This window comes from Falco cherrug, chromosome 2 (genome assembly GCF_023634085.1).
Source record: "Falco cherrug isolate bFalChe1 chromosome 2, bFalChe1.pri, whole genome shotgun sequence".
Taxonomy (NCBI): domain Eukaryota; kingdom Metazoa; phylum Chordata; class Aves; order Falconiformes; family Falconidae; genus Falco; species Falco cherrug.
In genome coordinates, this window is record NC_073698.1 from 69,200,533 (window position 1) to 69,217,163 (window position 16,631).

The 16,631-nt window shown below is 41.4% G+C and overlaps 1 protein-coding gene across 10 annotated transcripts in view; it reads right to left on the bottom strand.

Moving 5' to 3' along the window:
• Positions 1-16,631, bottom strand: part of MAP4K4 (mitogen-activated protein kinase kinase kinase kinase 4) — a 170,973-nt gene that overhangs the window by 39,383 nt on the left and 114,959 nt on the right. For all 10 annotated transcript variants that reach the window (XM_055701200.1, XM_055701196.1, XM_055701204.1 and 7 more), the window contains exons 8-12: positions 12,951-13,005; positions 10,541-10,619; positions 8,371-8,546; positions 7,627-7,699; positions 6,947-7,157 (exon numbers count right to left, since the gene is read on the bottom strand). In XM_055701200.1, the coding sequence (XP_055557175.1) occupies positions 6,947-7,157; positions 7,627-7,699; positions 8,371-8,546; positions 10,541-10,619; positions 12,951-13,005 (594 nt within the window). The remainder of the gene's footprint in view (positions 1-6,946; positions 7,158-7,626; positions 7,700-8,370; positions 8,547-10,540; positions 10,620-12,950; positions 13,006-16,631) is intronic.

Below are 16,631 nucleotides of genomic sequence, written 5' to 3' on the forward strand. Positions count from 1 at the left end.
TCCTGACAACCATGGTGTGGAAGCTCCATGCTGCTCTTCAGGCTTACACCGAAATCTTGATCTTTGAACAACTGTTAAATTCAAATCTTAATCAGAGTGACAATTTCCTTGACTTCAACACATTACCTAAACGCTGCCAAAAGGGAATTATTAGTCCTGCTGAATAAGCTAAAACTCAAATGACAACTCTGAGCTTTCAGTAAGCAGCCTCTCTCCTAATACAATTCATGGTCTGCTAAGAATTAGGTGATGTTGGCCCAACAACCAAGTTTGATTTAATGCACTGCCCAAAACCTTGCCTAAGAGAGAAGGAAGGCTGAGCAAAAGCACTTCAGCCCCTCCCAGAACATCAAAAACACCTATATGTAAAAGAGGAAAAACGGCTGAGCTAAGCTTTTACACTTACACAGATAAGCTTCCATGCATGACCCAAATACAAACTGGTGCTGATAAATCTGCTCAAATCTGAAAAGAACCTGGGAAACAGCTCTAGAAAGCATGAACTGACTCATTTATGTCTATAGAGCCTCACGTATGACTTCAGAGGAGACATTTTAAATGCCCATACAGTCGTGACCAACTCTTCCTGCACTTCTGCAGTAGCATCCAGTTACTCCACCTACCTCAAAATCCCAGGCAGCCTCCCACAACTGCCTAAGTGTCAAAAGACCCAGCTGTCTCCTGTTCAACTGGGAATATCTCTACAACATTTACTTCCATCACAAGAGTTCTATAATATGCTATAAAATTATAGAAGAAATTTAAACCAAAAAAGCACACTCAAATTTAAACCCAAGAACAAAATGAAAATCTACATTGGTTGTTCTTTTCACATTTAGGCTAAGGTTAATACTATCACAAATTTCTATTGAAGCAAAACCGCCACAGATTCGCCAGTCTTAAGGCACTCCTGGTAGTCTTGAAAGAGCACTCAAACTAAGTTATTATTTGGGTTCACAAATCCAGTTACTGGTGTGTGTTTCAGTTGTGCTCAACTGAACAAGCAAAGGCCAATCTACATTCCCTGTGTTACTTCACAGGATGAGCTTTTTCTGCTCGGTGTGTTACCCTGCATGACTATGAAGTAATCAAAGGCTCAACAGCCTTTTCTGTCTTCTGGAAAGGATACTGACATGACAGCAGAGAAGAAACACTGGGGAAAAACAGAATGATTAGGAATTAGTAATACTTAAATAAACCAGGCTGCTTTCCAATTCTCTTTAACTAGCTGCAGTTTTGGGAAAGATGCAACTTTCTTGAAGACCACTGTTCAAATAAACCCACTCAGTAACTATGACACCCTCCTTCCTGGCCCATAGCATCATCCTGGGTTCACTACCACCTTCCTGTGCCACAAGACATAAGTTCTTTTCTCCCCCACATTTTCTGTATCTTCTCAGAAACACATCTTCCTTGCTCTTCCATCTCCTAAATCCATCTACTAGACTTTTCACCCTTGCCTAAGCAAGCTCTCTTCAATGAATGTAGACACAAAAATAGCAAAAGTGCTGCAAGGCAGCTACAGTACGTGGTAGGTTTCATAGGTTTCACTGCTTCCCCTGCTTCATTTTTTAAGCACTGCAAAAGGATTAAGTAGGCACTTTTATTTCTGAATATACGCATCTTGTGTCAAACAGTTTCTATATTTAAGTCAATATATTCAGGTGCTTCTTGGCTAATCAAGTCTGACAGGCTCTTTGTTTAAGAAAACTAAGATGTGAAGTACAGTAATTCTGTTGCCTTGAGCATGCAAGAGACAGCACACTGCTGACTGGTTAATATGCACATTTATCAACTCAAACACTTCTTAAACATATGAAGCCTGTCTGTCTAACAATACTGTGTTGACATTGTTAAGTGGATATATTGCAGATCTTGGGATGGCATCATTCTCACTACAAGAAAAATGGGTAGCGCTTAGGTCTTTTGGATGAAACAAATCCATTGTTTCTTGAATCAACGCAGAAGTATTCAGCAATAATTATAAATAACTGAACTTCATAAGAGAAAAGTAAGATACAAATTGACTAAAAGAGCTGATTTCCCACAGCATGATAAAATAAACAAAATCAATTGTTAAAAGATGAGATTTTTAAGCAAACCTTGAGCCAGATTGCTAGCTCAGCACTGGTAGTAGACATTTACCACCCAGCAAAAGATGAAATTTAAATAAAATATAAAAAAAACCCTCTGCGTTTAAGTCAAATCTCCAAAGCACAAATATGCTATTGTCTATGCACCAAAGTACACAGAGAGATGGGGTTTCCCAGCATTGCTCCCGCTTTCCCATCAGGCACTGTCTCAGCCCGTCGCCAGGTGGGTGGGAAGGGAGGCAGCTGGCACTGCAGGAGCTTGCACACACACCCTCCACACGATCTGCTTATTCCCAGCCCTAGCTGTGACAAAAAGGTTTCACTTCCTTTGCATGTGGCCTTTGAAACCTGAGCATCAAATTACTAGCCGCTAACAAAGCGGAATTTACTTTTAGCAAGTCCAGGGAAAGGAAATCTACAGTGACAAGCATCTCTTGGGACCTAGTCTACATCTTGTCAAAGCGATGGCAAAGCTGGTTGGTGGCAACCCACTGTTGATGCAAGCGGGATTCAGAAGTAGCCCTTTAGCTGATTTCCTACCATCCTTCTGTTGGCACAAGGTTGCCTTCCTCACTGCCTCTAGTAACTCTTCCACAAGCACACACCAAAGCCATTGTCACCCTGTTCCTTAGGCTTGCCCAAAGGAAGGGAGAGGAACAGTGACAACCATTAGTTAAAACCAACGTCAGTTCCATTTATAAAACTTAGGTTTCTGAATTTAGTAAGTGTGACTGTTAGATTTTATAATTTTTATCATGCACTACAAAAAAAGGTCTGAAGTAAAACACTGTTGCCCAACAGATAGCAGTTATACAACTGGATTCACTGAAATTATGGATGCATATCCAGATCTTCTTTAGTTGGATATGGTATTACCAACTTTCCTGTACATGTCCAATGAAAAGCTTATTATCAAGGAGCTAACTGTTTACCAGAAGGCAAGGGCTGGAATTCTTCAAAGACATTTCAGAGATGCCAAAACAGAATTTTGACAAAGCCCATACTGCCTCAAAACTGGCATTTCACAAAATTGGCATTTACTAGGCCAACAACAAAAAAAACCAAACTGAAAATACAGTGTCAATACTCTGTCTCCTTGTTCAGTTTTAGGGTGCATTAATGATGATCTCATAATGGAACCCGACACCTCCAAACTGGAAAACCATGCAGTAGAACGTGATTTACCAGGAGGGGGCAATGCAACTACACATGCACCTGGTGTATACAACGAGTTCAGGACCTCATTCACACAGCGAAACGCTGAAGACAAATATAGGTACTCTAAATTTATATTCCTAAAATACTATTACTCTGTCTTATATCCAGATGAAGGTTGATAAATACATATATTAATGATTTCTTTCCCAAAGAATTAGGTAACAGTTTAGGAAGAAGATTGGAAAGACTAATAAAGAGACTTTTGCTTTGCCTACACTAGAGATACACCAGAAGCAGAACTTCTTAGTATCAATCCAAACTGCAAGCAATTCAAATTAAGTAGATACGAATACTCTCCCCTTCTGTAAAAGAAATAAAGCCCCAGCAAAAATCACCTACGGGTACACCTACATTAGCATCTTGGTTTAGATCAGGAGTGCTCTTTTGAAGTGAATCATCCAATCATCTTCACTTACCCAGTTTTGTTTCATATTTTGAACATGTCTTGGAGCACCAACCACTCCTTTTGGATGAAATTAAAAAGGCAGATGCACTCCAACCACAAGCAGGCATGCAGTCTAGACCTCAGCTAGTCCAAAGGAACTCCTCCTGTCTTTAAACATGTGGACTGAAGTCTTTGGGTCCTCAGCGTTTTAATTATTGTGCTCCACAAATCTGCTTCTACAGGACTGTACTACTTGCCAACGGAGTTATAACCTACCACTTCAAAAACACCCTTCTTAGGTTCTCATAACTAGGCACAGAGACACCATTTAATGAAGTTACCCTGGACTGTGGAGGTCCACACAGAACGGGATTCCACCACAGCCAGTTCTGAATTTCTCAAACCTGACTCAGTTTTGCAAAGTACAAATTCAAGTGCCTTTTGGTACCTGTCACACTGAGCACTGGTGTCTTCACGTTGCTGAACAGAAACATAGACACCTTAGAACAGCCAGGAACAGCTCAGATTTCTTCTTTTAACTATCTAAACACATATATGCATATTTAGGTAACTAGTCTTTGTATGAGTTTTAAAGGGGAGCAGGGGGGAGAAGGACAAATAACCCCCTTCCCAAAATGTTGCAGGTAATTTTCTGTACTTTGACCACATACCAATTCCACTGTCAGTAATACATAAATTAAAAGGTTCCTGTAACAATGAGTTTTAGAAGTCACCTATATGCCTTTTAAAAAGTAATCTTTTCCCTAATACTGCTGAGAATTACAGTTTTTGGCAGATGTCCTAAACACCGTTCCTGTTGCAGTCTCGGTCAAAACTGTCTAGGCTCTGTGCCAGCATTGTAAGAAAGCCTTCAATTTTACTTTAGGAAGCGGCAGGAGGGGAGAGAAGAGAAGGGGGGTGGCAGAGGGGGCAAGCATAAGAAACTTGTCCACGGAGATTATCTAATGCACAAAATTTTTCCTAAAGAATGTTAAACAGGTATACCCAAGCATACACTTACTCCATACGAGCAAAAATTACAAGAAAGCAAGGCTTGGTAAAAATCTCCACAAAGTGATGGAAGCCCAGAGATTCAATGCCTGACATTAATCTTAACTCATATTACCAAGCTCTTCATTGTTTACTGACTTCATCAAAACAGGGGGGGTGAGTTAAGGACAAAGTGACAACATTTCAATATTTTGGCCTTCAATTGTGCCACAACAGTGATGTTTATCTAAATATGTGTCTACCACCCTTCCCCCATCTTAAAGAGCTTGTTTTGGCTGTTGTTTTCTTAAAAATCACTTGAGAACATACGTTTTTCCAACACAAGATCCAACAAACTAAGTGGGGTTTTTTGAAAGCTAAACGTGAGCCTCTTTTTTTAATTCACTTTAAGAACAATACCCCCACCCCATCACCTGCAAAAGGAAACCTTTATAGCTCATAATTCATATTTATGTCTCCAAGGGAACCAGGCAGAGATTATAGACTCAATAAAAGGTAAATTTTTTTCTCTTACAAACTTCACATGGTTTACTGCGTAACCTTATTCAATAATACATCAACCTACATCACATGCCATCTTGCGGCTGCAGAAGTTGTTAGTTCTGTTTTGTATTTTAAAAAGCAGGACTGATTAAACAAAACTTTCAGGTAACTGCCTTTTCTTTTTAATTGCTCATTAAATTATGATTTCCACAACATCTCCAGAAAGTTCAACCCTGTCCAGCAAAAAGGTGCATTGCTTTGTTTCCACTACTGCAGCAGCATTTCCTTTATTTTAAAAAGACATTCCAGATTTTAAGAGGCACTGATTACTAAAGTTAAATGACCTAGTTAAATGACCCTTCCCTTGCCAAAAAAGTACCACCTGCAGAACCTTAGACATTAAATGTAACTTTTGCCCCCCTTTGCCAATATCAATAAAATATTTTCATATTTTCCTAACATCTTCTTATTATTTGCCCCCACCCCCATCCCTGCACAAAACTGCTACAGAGCCACAGCTGGAAGCACTACAATGTTCATCTTGGCAATCTTAGAAGGGTGGGGAAGAAACAGAAGAGAAACGGAGTTTATAGGCCTCCCCCTTGTCCCTCCTTCTGGCTTCATGTGTGGCTGAGACTTTGCTACCAATCCCTCCTTATAGCAGCACTAAACTCACTTGTACATTGAAAAAGAGGGATAAAGAGAATTATGTGGCCTGGAAATCTATTTGGAACTTTGTATTATTTGTTATGTAAACACGTCACGGGATGCAAATCAACATTTGGTCCTGGCTGCATCCTCGTTAAACATTACCAGGATTTGGAAAACCAGACTGGGTGTAGTTTTTCCATCATTGGTAAGTGAACAGTTGAAACAGTCCAAAGCAAGAGGTCATTTAAGGACAACTGGAATTTGACCCTGCACTTCCTGAAGAGCCAGGGGATCGATTTCACTTCAGCTCTGTGTCATACCCAGCTCTGGCCTGAAGAACTGTTCTGAAAAGTACCTCTAAAGCTCACACTGCATATTCCATCTACACATATCTATAAATGCACATGAGATCTTAGGAGTTGAAAAGTATGACAGAACAACATTGTACATGTACAGTAATTTTCTTTCATCTTCTACTAGTGTATGGAAATTGCATACCTACCATACCAAAAAAGTATGATTTATGTATTTGTACTTTTTGCAGAATTGTAATTTTAACACTGATTTATAAATATAGGTGGCTTTTAGTCATCATGCTACTATGTATGATGAGAATAACACATAAAAAAAATGGGCTCCTACCTACCATGAATGAGTGCCAAACAGAGATGTTTGAGAAAGATTTAAAAGGAAATTTGAAGCATGTCATGGCCCCAAAAAAAGTAACCTTGAGAAAAAAATCCACCTGGGAATAATTAATGTCTCCCCTTCTCTACAGCCACCTGAAGTCTCAGCTTGCTTCCCCTTCTTTGGAGCAGACACCACGACACAGCCTCCCCCCAAATACCCTCAATAAGCCAGCTTTGGCGCCTTTTCCCTCCATAGGAACTGCTGGATATTCAAATGCTTTGGAAGATGCTTACATTAAAGTAGCCAGACATGGATTTAAGTGCTTTGCTCTACATTTGCCAGTGGATTTGCACATGTTGTTTTCTTTTCTAAGATGTGCTGGGGCTACAGGGAACTCTTTTTAAAAGGGCGGGGGAAAGGGAAACACAAGCTGAAGAGGGGCGTCTGCCCCCAAGCTCCAGCCTCCTGTCTCTACCTCTTCCAGCCGCCTCCTCTGCTCCTTCTGCTGCTCAATGCGCTTCTGCCTCTCTGCCAGCAGCTGCCTCTTGTACTCCTCCTGCTCGCGGAGCTGCTGCTCCTGCAGCAGCTGCTGTCTCCGAAGGGCCTCGGACCGTTCCTTGTTTTCCTGCTGTAGTCTCAGGAAATCACGTCGGAGGGTTGATTCTCCAGGCACATTCACAATGGAACTGCAAAAAAAGAAAGTTAAAGCCTCCTGTATAATAAAGCCTGATGGACCATTAAATACCTTTTCCAAAGCAAGGGAACATTAATAAAATATAGCATGATGTTAAATTTTAATCTCATTTCTTTCGGAGCGAAGACACTGGATGCATGTCAAATACATGCTCTCAGCGGAAGGAGTGAAATGAGGCCAGGCAAAGTAAGGACCAACTCTGACATTGTCAAACCCCTGACCAATTATATTTGCCATAAATCTCCCTCCATCCAGAGCTTGCTGGCTCTAAGCCATATGAGGGGGAACTTAAAAACCTTTAGCAGTCACGGAACAGGCATTCAGACCCTTTGGGTGGTTTGTGTGGCTTGTGCGTGCGCTTAATAAGAGGCAGAAGTTTAGCATGCTCCTGATTTATAGTCACAGACCTCTGGAGTTACTTGTAATGGACTGCCCAGAGCCCTCCCAAAAGCAGTTATTACCTTGGCTCTCCTTCTTGTTCAGGCACTTCCTCTTCTTCTTCCTCACTTCCACTATATTCATACTCTGTCTCATCTAATGGGAAAGAAACAAAGGCCTAGATAGTGCTTATCTTTAATTTTAGGACTGTGGGGAGCTGCAGTAGTGCCTTAGTGAACTGGTTCCTATCCCCTTCAGTGAGAAGATCTGTCACAGACCCTAGAACTCATTCTACATATACAAGCCCTTCTTCCCACACTTGTAAAGCAGCACAGTTCTTTGCATCAGACTTAAAGGAAATTCCCTGAATGACACCAGGTTTTATATGTAAGACCTGGAGAACCTCGGTACCACCTGAATAAAGAGCACAGGCTGCCCGAGACATTTGCTTCATAGCTCTTGTGATGGGTTATTTCCTGTGTGTCTGATTTATGGCATCATTCCAGGAATGAACCTACCACAGACTAAAAAAGGGAAAGGCATATATGCCAACATCCTCCTAAATACTGTTTAATGCTTGTATGGAAGAGGCAGTGGCCCAGAAGCGGGTAAATTTAACTTATCTGAAAATAAAACATTTGAATTTGATACTTTCTCTGTAGAGGACAGAACAAAACCTAAAAGCCTGCTGATAGTCAAAACATGAATTTCAAAAGAACCTTTGAAGGATTTGGAGCTTTTCTAGGGGTGAGGATTTAGAACGCAAAGCAGGACAAAAATATATATTTTTAACAAGCTGCAATACTTGATTTTCAGAAGCTGCATACCTTTCTCTCCTCTCTTCTTCCTGGTCCTGTCTATATGGTCCTTAAGCTGGATTCGGACTTGCCTTTCATTTGGTTGGTCACGTATAAAGGGATGTTTCAAGAGTTGTTCTGTAGAAGGTCGCTGCATGTAATTCTTCACTAGACAACCTTCTATAAAGCTGAAAAACTTTTTTGACCTGAGAAAGCAGGGAGGGAAAAAACCAAACCAAAACACAATCACAGGTAAAACTCAGTTCATTTTTTCTGTTGCTCCTCAAGGTCTAATTCCTTTCCTCAGAAAGCATCACATCCCAAAGAATGGTACCAGTGCTGTCTGCAAGTATGCCTCCTAAACAGAGCTGAGTGTGCTCCAGCTTAACACTAGGCTGGATGGACAAAGGGCTGGATGGGCACAGGGCAATGCCAACATACCTGCAGTGATTAGACACAGCCTCACAGTAATGTGCTGTCCTTCGCAGGCATAATTGCCCTGAAAGGCAGGATCTATTAGTGAAGGCAAATCATGCAAACCCAGCTCTGCTACTTCTGGACCGCAGCTGGGTAGCATCCAGCTTGCTCGGAGCACGGGCAGGGCAGCTCCGGTGTGTCTCCACCTGCCCATGCTATCTAAGGGCAAGTCTGCTTCAGAACAGCTGTGCTGAAAGCCACAAAAACTTCAGCCAACATTCCCCTGACACAAGCAGCACCACGCTGCTTTTGTATGCACCTGGGCTCACCGAGATAGATCTGTGAGAATTTAACATTATTTTATTTTTTACCTGAAGAGCCACACACAAAAAAATCCATGCAGAACAACAGGTGGGTATTGAACAGTGTTGTCTGTTCAACACAGGCACTTGGGGTCAAATTCTCACCGACACAATTTAAGGGCATGAACTAAACTGAGCCTCCTGCACATCGCATAAAGTGACAGTGTATGACAGTTAGCTAAGCTGGAGCACCACCCTCCTAAATTTGCACTTTATTTGAACCCTGGAAAAAAGACCTCTGCAAACAGAAATCACCAAACAAGCTGCCTTGCAAAACACCAATACTGGAAACATTCATAACTGCATTTTTCATCATTTGGCCTATTTTCTCATAACCTGGCACCAGTCACACTAGCAAAACAGTGGAGTCACAGCAGTCCTGGCTTTGGGCAGAGTCACTTTTTGACTGCTAGGGGCTCTCAACCTGCTCCTGTGTTTGGGTGGCAAACCCCTCCACTACACGGTTATGGGTAAAACCAACAGTTTCCATCCACTGCTTCACTTTCCTAATGTAATTTAGGAGGCTGAATTCAAGGTAACTTTGTTGTTTTGGGGGGGTTTTATTCCTCACGCCTTAAGTGTTGTTACTATTATTCTAAATAAAAGGTTAATGAAAGGCTTATGCAAATACTGTATATGCATCTTTATTCCTTTAACATATACAGAAAGCAAGTATGAGAGACAGACAGGGATGCCTTGACAGTACAAGTGCATAAATAAGTCAACCCAGGCAAACCCCAAGCCCAGCAAGCCAGACAAGTTTATGTTATGTTGACATTGAATAGGCAATCAAATCACTTCATTATTTTGACAGGATCACAGCATCCTGCGATCACATTCAATCTATATGAAACCTCTTTCTAGGGAGTATTTTTGTTTCATATGTGCCAGTTGTAACCACTAACTGGGAGGAAACCCTCCGATACTAATGGATTCTTCTCAGCTGGCAAGAAGCGCACACTCAATTCCAATCGTTTACAATAATTATAGTAAAAGCCTTCATTAGTTTTAATAGCTCCTTTCAACTTAGGAACTAGAACACCATAGTACTGTTCTGTTTCTGTGTTATGACACATCTGAGAAAACATACTGTATATAAAGAGTGCTGCGGGAGTTTATTTTTTAAAATATGGATTCATTTGTCACCTTAATACAGATGCTGCTCTGTCAAGAAAAAAAGCTTTGTTTTTGTTTTCACACAATTTGAGATAAAGTTTCTCTGGGACAAACAGAACTAAGTAAATAACACATGCTTTTTATTTCATGCTTTGATTCGGTGGCACAGAAGATAACAGGGTGATTTTTGCTAACTTAAATTGCTTTACAGTTCTGTGGAAGCAGTAATAAAACAGCATGCAATGAGACACAAGAAAACATCACACTACAAAAAGGGCTACAAACAAGATATAACTAACACATACCATTTCTTGGATTTTAACCGTGGGGGAGGGTTCCTGGGTATCAGAAAGAGTGCCCTCATGGGATGCATGTCACAAAGCGCTGAAGGAAAGAAAACAGAATCAAACAGAAACACAGACATTTCCTTAGTTGCTGTCTGTCAGTAGCATGGCTTCAGCTTCCACAACCATTCCCACCATGCTGACTGCACACACTCCAGATGCAGACAGCAACACAGCTAAATGGCATTAGCCCAAAATGACAACAATTCCACAGCTCAAATGCACCAAGGGAGGCCCCCAAAAGACAAAGAGATCGAGGCACGGATTAACCTTGAGGATCAACCATGATGGGAACATCTGTGCATGGTCCTCCTCCAGTCTCAAATCATCTAACTTACATTCTGGTCAATAAAATATTGGGTGATGATGGTGACAGAAGGGAAGAATGACACAGTTACTGTTTCATACAAACTTCCCTCCACCTGCCCTTCTCTCCCATTATGGAGGATGCCTCATTTTTACTCTGAAGACTTGGAGGCTTTCTTAACTCCAAGGCCTGACAGTTTTGAAGCATGGGAGGATCTCTATCAAAAAAAAAAAAAAATTATTCCGTGCAGAACTGAAACGTGAACCTGTGACTTTTGTCAAAAAAAGTCCCCTTGGTTTCAGCTGACACTTAGGGGGAGTCTGGGATGTCTCCTGGACAGCCTTTCCTCCTGTTCCATAGCAAAGCACCAACACAAGCAAACATGGGAGCAGGGGGAGAAGCTGCCCAAGAAAGGTCACTAGAAGCAAATCCTCTGTTTTTACTGTCTCCCTGTGTTTGACCTCTTGCACCACCAGTCTTAGCTTGAATGATCACTGTAGGAAGAGGTAATGTTTTCCACACAATAGAAATTCAGAAAAAACAGACTGATGTGAAGAGGATTCTGGATTCAAAAATAATGGGCCACAGCCTTGGCAGAGAAACCCCTCAGATGCCTGTGGATTCCATTCGGCCACCAAGCTTAGAGATGGACTCCAGCCACCGCAGAGGACAGACCAAGGCAAGAGCTGCTCAGCATTTATGTTGGATCTTTGATTATTTCTTAAATGCCCCCGCTTGTGCTTTTTACATGAAGAGCAGCCAAGCTCTGCTTCAGTTTAGAAATAAAATATTATTGTCCAATTCTGGGCTTACAAAACCCACAGACAGAGCTTTTAATTGAAAGCCATCTAGGCAACCCAATGCACTGAACAAAAAGGTATGACAAAAAGGAGGTCAAGTGGTAGCTCAAATGCTGTTAATACAGCGCTGGCTGAGGTGTCCTGGGAGCAGCTCTCACATGGGCATTCATGTAAACGTGCAATTAGGAAGAAAAAAAACCAACAAACCATCAGACTTCCTAAAACATGAATCAAAACAAGAGTGTTGTGATTCAATTTATAAATATTACATTAACAACAACAACAAAAATCAGGCAGCAGCTATAATGAAATGACCATTTTTAGCTAGGAAAACATCAATACTTCAACATGATTATTTCAAAGACATGTTTCAAGCTGGGCAGTGGTGTGGTGGTGGTAGTTGTTTCTAGGTATCTTAGGCTGTTATTTTTAAAATACAGACCTCCAGTTGGGGGTGAGGGTAAGCATATTTGCTAGTTCAATAAAGACTTTTGTTAAAATTACCATTAAAAGCCAAAACGTCATGCCCAATTTCTTTTTAAATCTTTTTGTCCTCCTTGTACCTATCTGCTGTCTGCCTCAATATACAGAAAGAATAACTATGTCAGAGGAAAGTAAGCTATAAAAAGTTGTGCATTTTTGGTTTCCAGGTTTTTCCCCCCAAAATACCCGTATCAGCTGGTAAGTGCTCTCAGGCAGGGAGCATTAAGTTCAATACTTTGTACTGCAGATGGATTTACAGTTTAAGTCATGTCACTGCTAAGGAAGATCAACACCACCCACCAAATAGTGGAAACAAAAAGCGAAGCAATGTTAGCATTACCCAGACTGACAGAAAGCCAACACAGAAACAATTGCTACAGATGCTTTTTTCATTAAGGTCGGTTTTCTCGAGGCCCCACTGCCCCTCTCTCTGGCTGAGGTTTCAGCATCCCACGCCAGGCCATACACGAATTGGAACACAACTCCAAAACACAATATACTACCCATAGGAAGGAAGTCTGACACTCGATTAGCTTCCAAATATTCCTGCTATAGAAATTAAATTACTGCAGTCTGCACTGTAGTGCACAGTCCTATCTTTATCAAAAGCCTTGCTATTTATGGGAGTTTATATTTATAGGGCAGGCAAAACCAAAGAGAACAGAAATAACATGAGGATACTTTCAGAAACCTCAATACCAGGCTTAGATTACAACCAGCATCTCCCAAGTATATGTTTCAGTCTTAATCAGCCCACTGGAGAAGCAGACGCATCACTTACGGGGAGCTCCTTCTGCCATCTCTATGGCTGTAATGCCACATGACCAAAGGTCACTCTGCATAAAAAGAGAGACACCATATGTTAGTAGGTGGATTTACCCATTCAGACAGTAAGAGAGTACTATTTACAGAGGCCCTGTAGGTGAGACTGAAACCAAATACCATGGCTATTTAAATAATATACGTTACTTTTTTCTTGTAACAGTGTCATAAAATCCTACTTTTCATATCATATATATATGCAGAAATGCACACACGTATTCATATGGAGTATGCAAAAAAACCTTTCCAATAACACATAAAAAGATATTCACATTATGACAATGAAAAATACATTTGCCTGAAATCTACATCTATGAAACAACAGAATTTTCAATATTCCCTTGTTTACAAAGGATTGAACAAGGGCATTGCCAGGGCACGCAGAGATGCAGTTAGAAAAGCAAAAGCTCAGCTCGAAATTGGCTGGAGATGTCAAAAACTACAAGAAACAGCTCTTCAGGTACATAAACAACAAGCAGAAACAGAAGGAAAATATTGGCCCACTGCTAAACAGGGGAAGTGAATCAGTCACCAACAATGCTGAAAAGGCAGAGGTTTTCAACATTTTCTTCACTGCTGCCTTTACCAGCACTGCTGGGCCTCAGGCCTTGGGGACAAAAATCCAGGCTGATGCAAACACAGACCCACTGCCAGTGAAGGAAGAGTTGGTAGGTGAGCTTGACCCCATGTATCGGTGGGCCCTGACAACATCCAACCAAGAGCACTAAGAGAGCTGGCTGACATCGTGGCAAGGCCGCTCTCCATAATCTTTAAGAAGTTCTGGAGATTGGGAGACATCCCGGAAGACTGGAAGAATGCTGAAGTCACCCCCATCTACAAGATGGGCTTAAAGGAGGATCCAGGAAATTATAGGCCCATCATTCTTACTTCAGTCCCTGGGAAAGTTATGGAACAAATCCTCCTGGGGGGCTACCACAAGTCCAATGAAGCACATGATTGGAAAAAGCCAGCATGGATTTACCAAGGGGAAATCACACTTGACAAACCTGATCACCTTCTACGACAAAGTAACCTGCTCAGTTGATGTGGGGTGAACGGTGGACATTGTCCACCAGGATTTTCTCCAAGGCTTTCAATAGTTTCCCACAGCCTCCTCCAAGAGAAGCTAATGTGATGGTCTAGGCAAGCGGTCTGTGGGGTGGGTGGGGAGCTGGCTGAGAGGCCGCACCCCGAAGCTGGCAGTAAAGAGCTCCCTTTCAAACTGGCAACCTGTCACAAGTGAGTCCCCAGAGATCAATACTGGGCCCAGCGCTGGTTTATAACTTCATAAATGATCCAGATGATGGGATCAAGTGTACCCTGATGAAGTGTGCCGATGATACTAAACTGAGTGGCAAAGCTAACACTTCGGAAGGGAGAGCCACTCTGCAGGAAGACCTGGATAGACTGGAAAAGAGGGCTAACATGAACTTTATGCAGCTCAACAAAGACCGGTTTAACATCTTGCACCTGGGAAAATACAATTCAGGAGCGCAGCACAGGCTGGGATCTACCCGGCTGAGGACTGGTTCTATGGAAAGGGACCTGGTGATCCTGGTGGACAACAAGCTCAGTATGAGTGAGCAGTGTGCTGCTGCCGCAAAGCAAGCCAACAGGATGCCGCGCTGCATCAACAAGGGCTTCACCAGCACAGACGAAGTCATTATCCCACTCTACTCAGTGCTTGTCAGGCCACACCTGGAATACTGTGTTCAGTTTCGGTCCCCGCTATGCAAAAAAGATGTGGACAGGCTGGAGAGGGTCTGGAGAACGCCGGCCGTGAAGATGATCAAAGGACTGGGAAAGAGGAAAGGCTGAATGAACTGGGTTTGTTCAGCCTTGAGAAAACAAGGCTTAGGTTCCAGTATTTGAAGGGTGGCTATAGAGAAGATGAAGACCCCCTTTTTACAAGGAGTTACCTGGAAAAGATGATGGGTAATGGGTACAAGTTACTCCTGGCCAGATTCCAATTGAACACAAGAGGAAATTTTTTCACAATGAGAACCATCAGCCATTGGAATAATCTCCCCAAGGAAGTCATGGATTCCCCAACACTGAACACTTTTAAGATTCAGCTGGACAGGGTACTAGGCCATCTTGTCTAGACCATGCTTTTGCCAAAAAAGGTTGGACCAGATGATCCTTGAGGTCCCTTCCAACACAGTATTCTATGAATCTATGATTTCCCTATAATAAATTCACATAAAACACTGTACCTGTTCTCCCAAACAAAAGACAAGAGAAAACAAAAGACTACAAATACTACAGGGCAAATACCCCAAAACCTGGCAGGTCTTTTTCAGTGTATAAACCAGCAAATAAATAAACAAATACAGATTAAGGGAATATACCTAGTCCTGAATTTTTTCTGCTCTCAATAAACAGCTTTACCTAGGAGAATAGCCATCATTGCTAAAACTGCAAGAAGTCTCTGTTGGACACATTCTTTGAAGCCAAAGCGAATGCTCCTTCCCTACCATCTCAGCTTTGCTTGAAACATTATGAAACAAGAGTCCTTCAGTGGGAGCCCTTCAAGATACCACCTCTGGCCAGCACCCTTGATTTGGGAGAGCCTGGGCGAGAGCCAGGAGGGTCAGACACAGGCAAGAGCTGGAAGAGTTCTGGTGAGGAACCAGCTCCAGAAACTCCATAGCTTAAGGGGCAAAACACTAGAGGAGGCTGCTGAAAGACAGCTGTTTTTGAGAAAAGCAGTCTTACTTTCTGGTCATAACAGTGAATTTAAAAAAAAAATAGTTAAAACTAATGAGCAAACAAGGTCTTCTTGTACTACAAGCAGAGAAGCATTTCTAATGATCACATTTTCAGACCCATCAAGGTACTCTTTTCTCTTGGTCCAATCCAGCCACTTAAGCTAAACTACACAGCTTCGTGATCTTACAAAATCTTCCCACCATGAATTTTTTGGGGGACAGAATCCTACAGGCTCCGTGAAGAACAATAAACAGGTGTTTTTCAGAAGCAGAAGGAGTTATTTTTCACAGCACTACTGCGTTAGCAAATACTGCAGAGAGTTCTTCTCCTTTATTAGATCATTTAATAGCCACCCTTCCTTCCTAATAACTCCATCTGCAAAGATACAAAGCATTACCTTTAGTACAAAGAGTTGATGGACGTAAAAAGTGATTAAATGAAAAGAAATAGGATCAACCTCATCAATCTTAGTCAAAAGGTACAAAAACACCAATTCAAATAATATGTTTTTTAAAAATACATTTAGACACACATAAACATACTGATAGCTCACACCACTATCAATCTCAGCAAATTGATGTAATTGATCTTTAGCTCTAAAATTCATTGTAAGACCTTAATCACAGGCTTTCTGATACCTTTGCTCTCCTTGGTTAAAAGCTGGAACAACTGCATTAGTCTAAGAGAAGATTTTTTAAAAAGCGTATTTTCACATTTCTTTTTTCCTTGTGCATTCATTAAAGCAAGCTGAGAAGAACTTTTAAGATTACAATTTGCCTTCAATAGAGAAATTTAACTTTAAATACACATACATAATACTCTTATGGGTAGTGCAAATATCATCAAGTCAATTATGGTTTTGCAGTAATTAAATCTTTGGTCTGCAGCAAACACGTAAAAAATTATCTTTGTTGAGAAACGCTGTGAT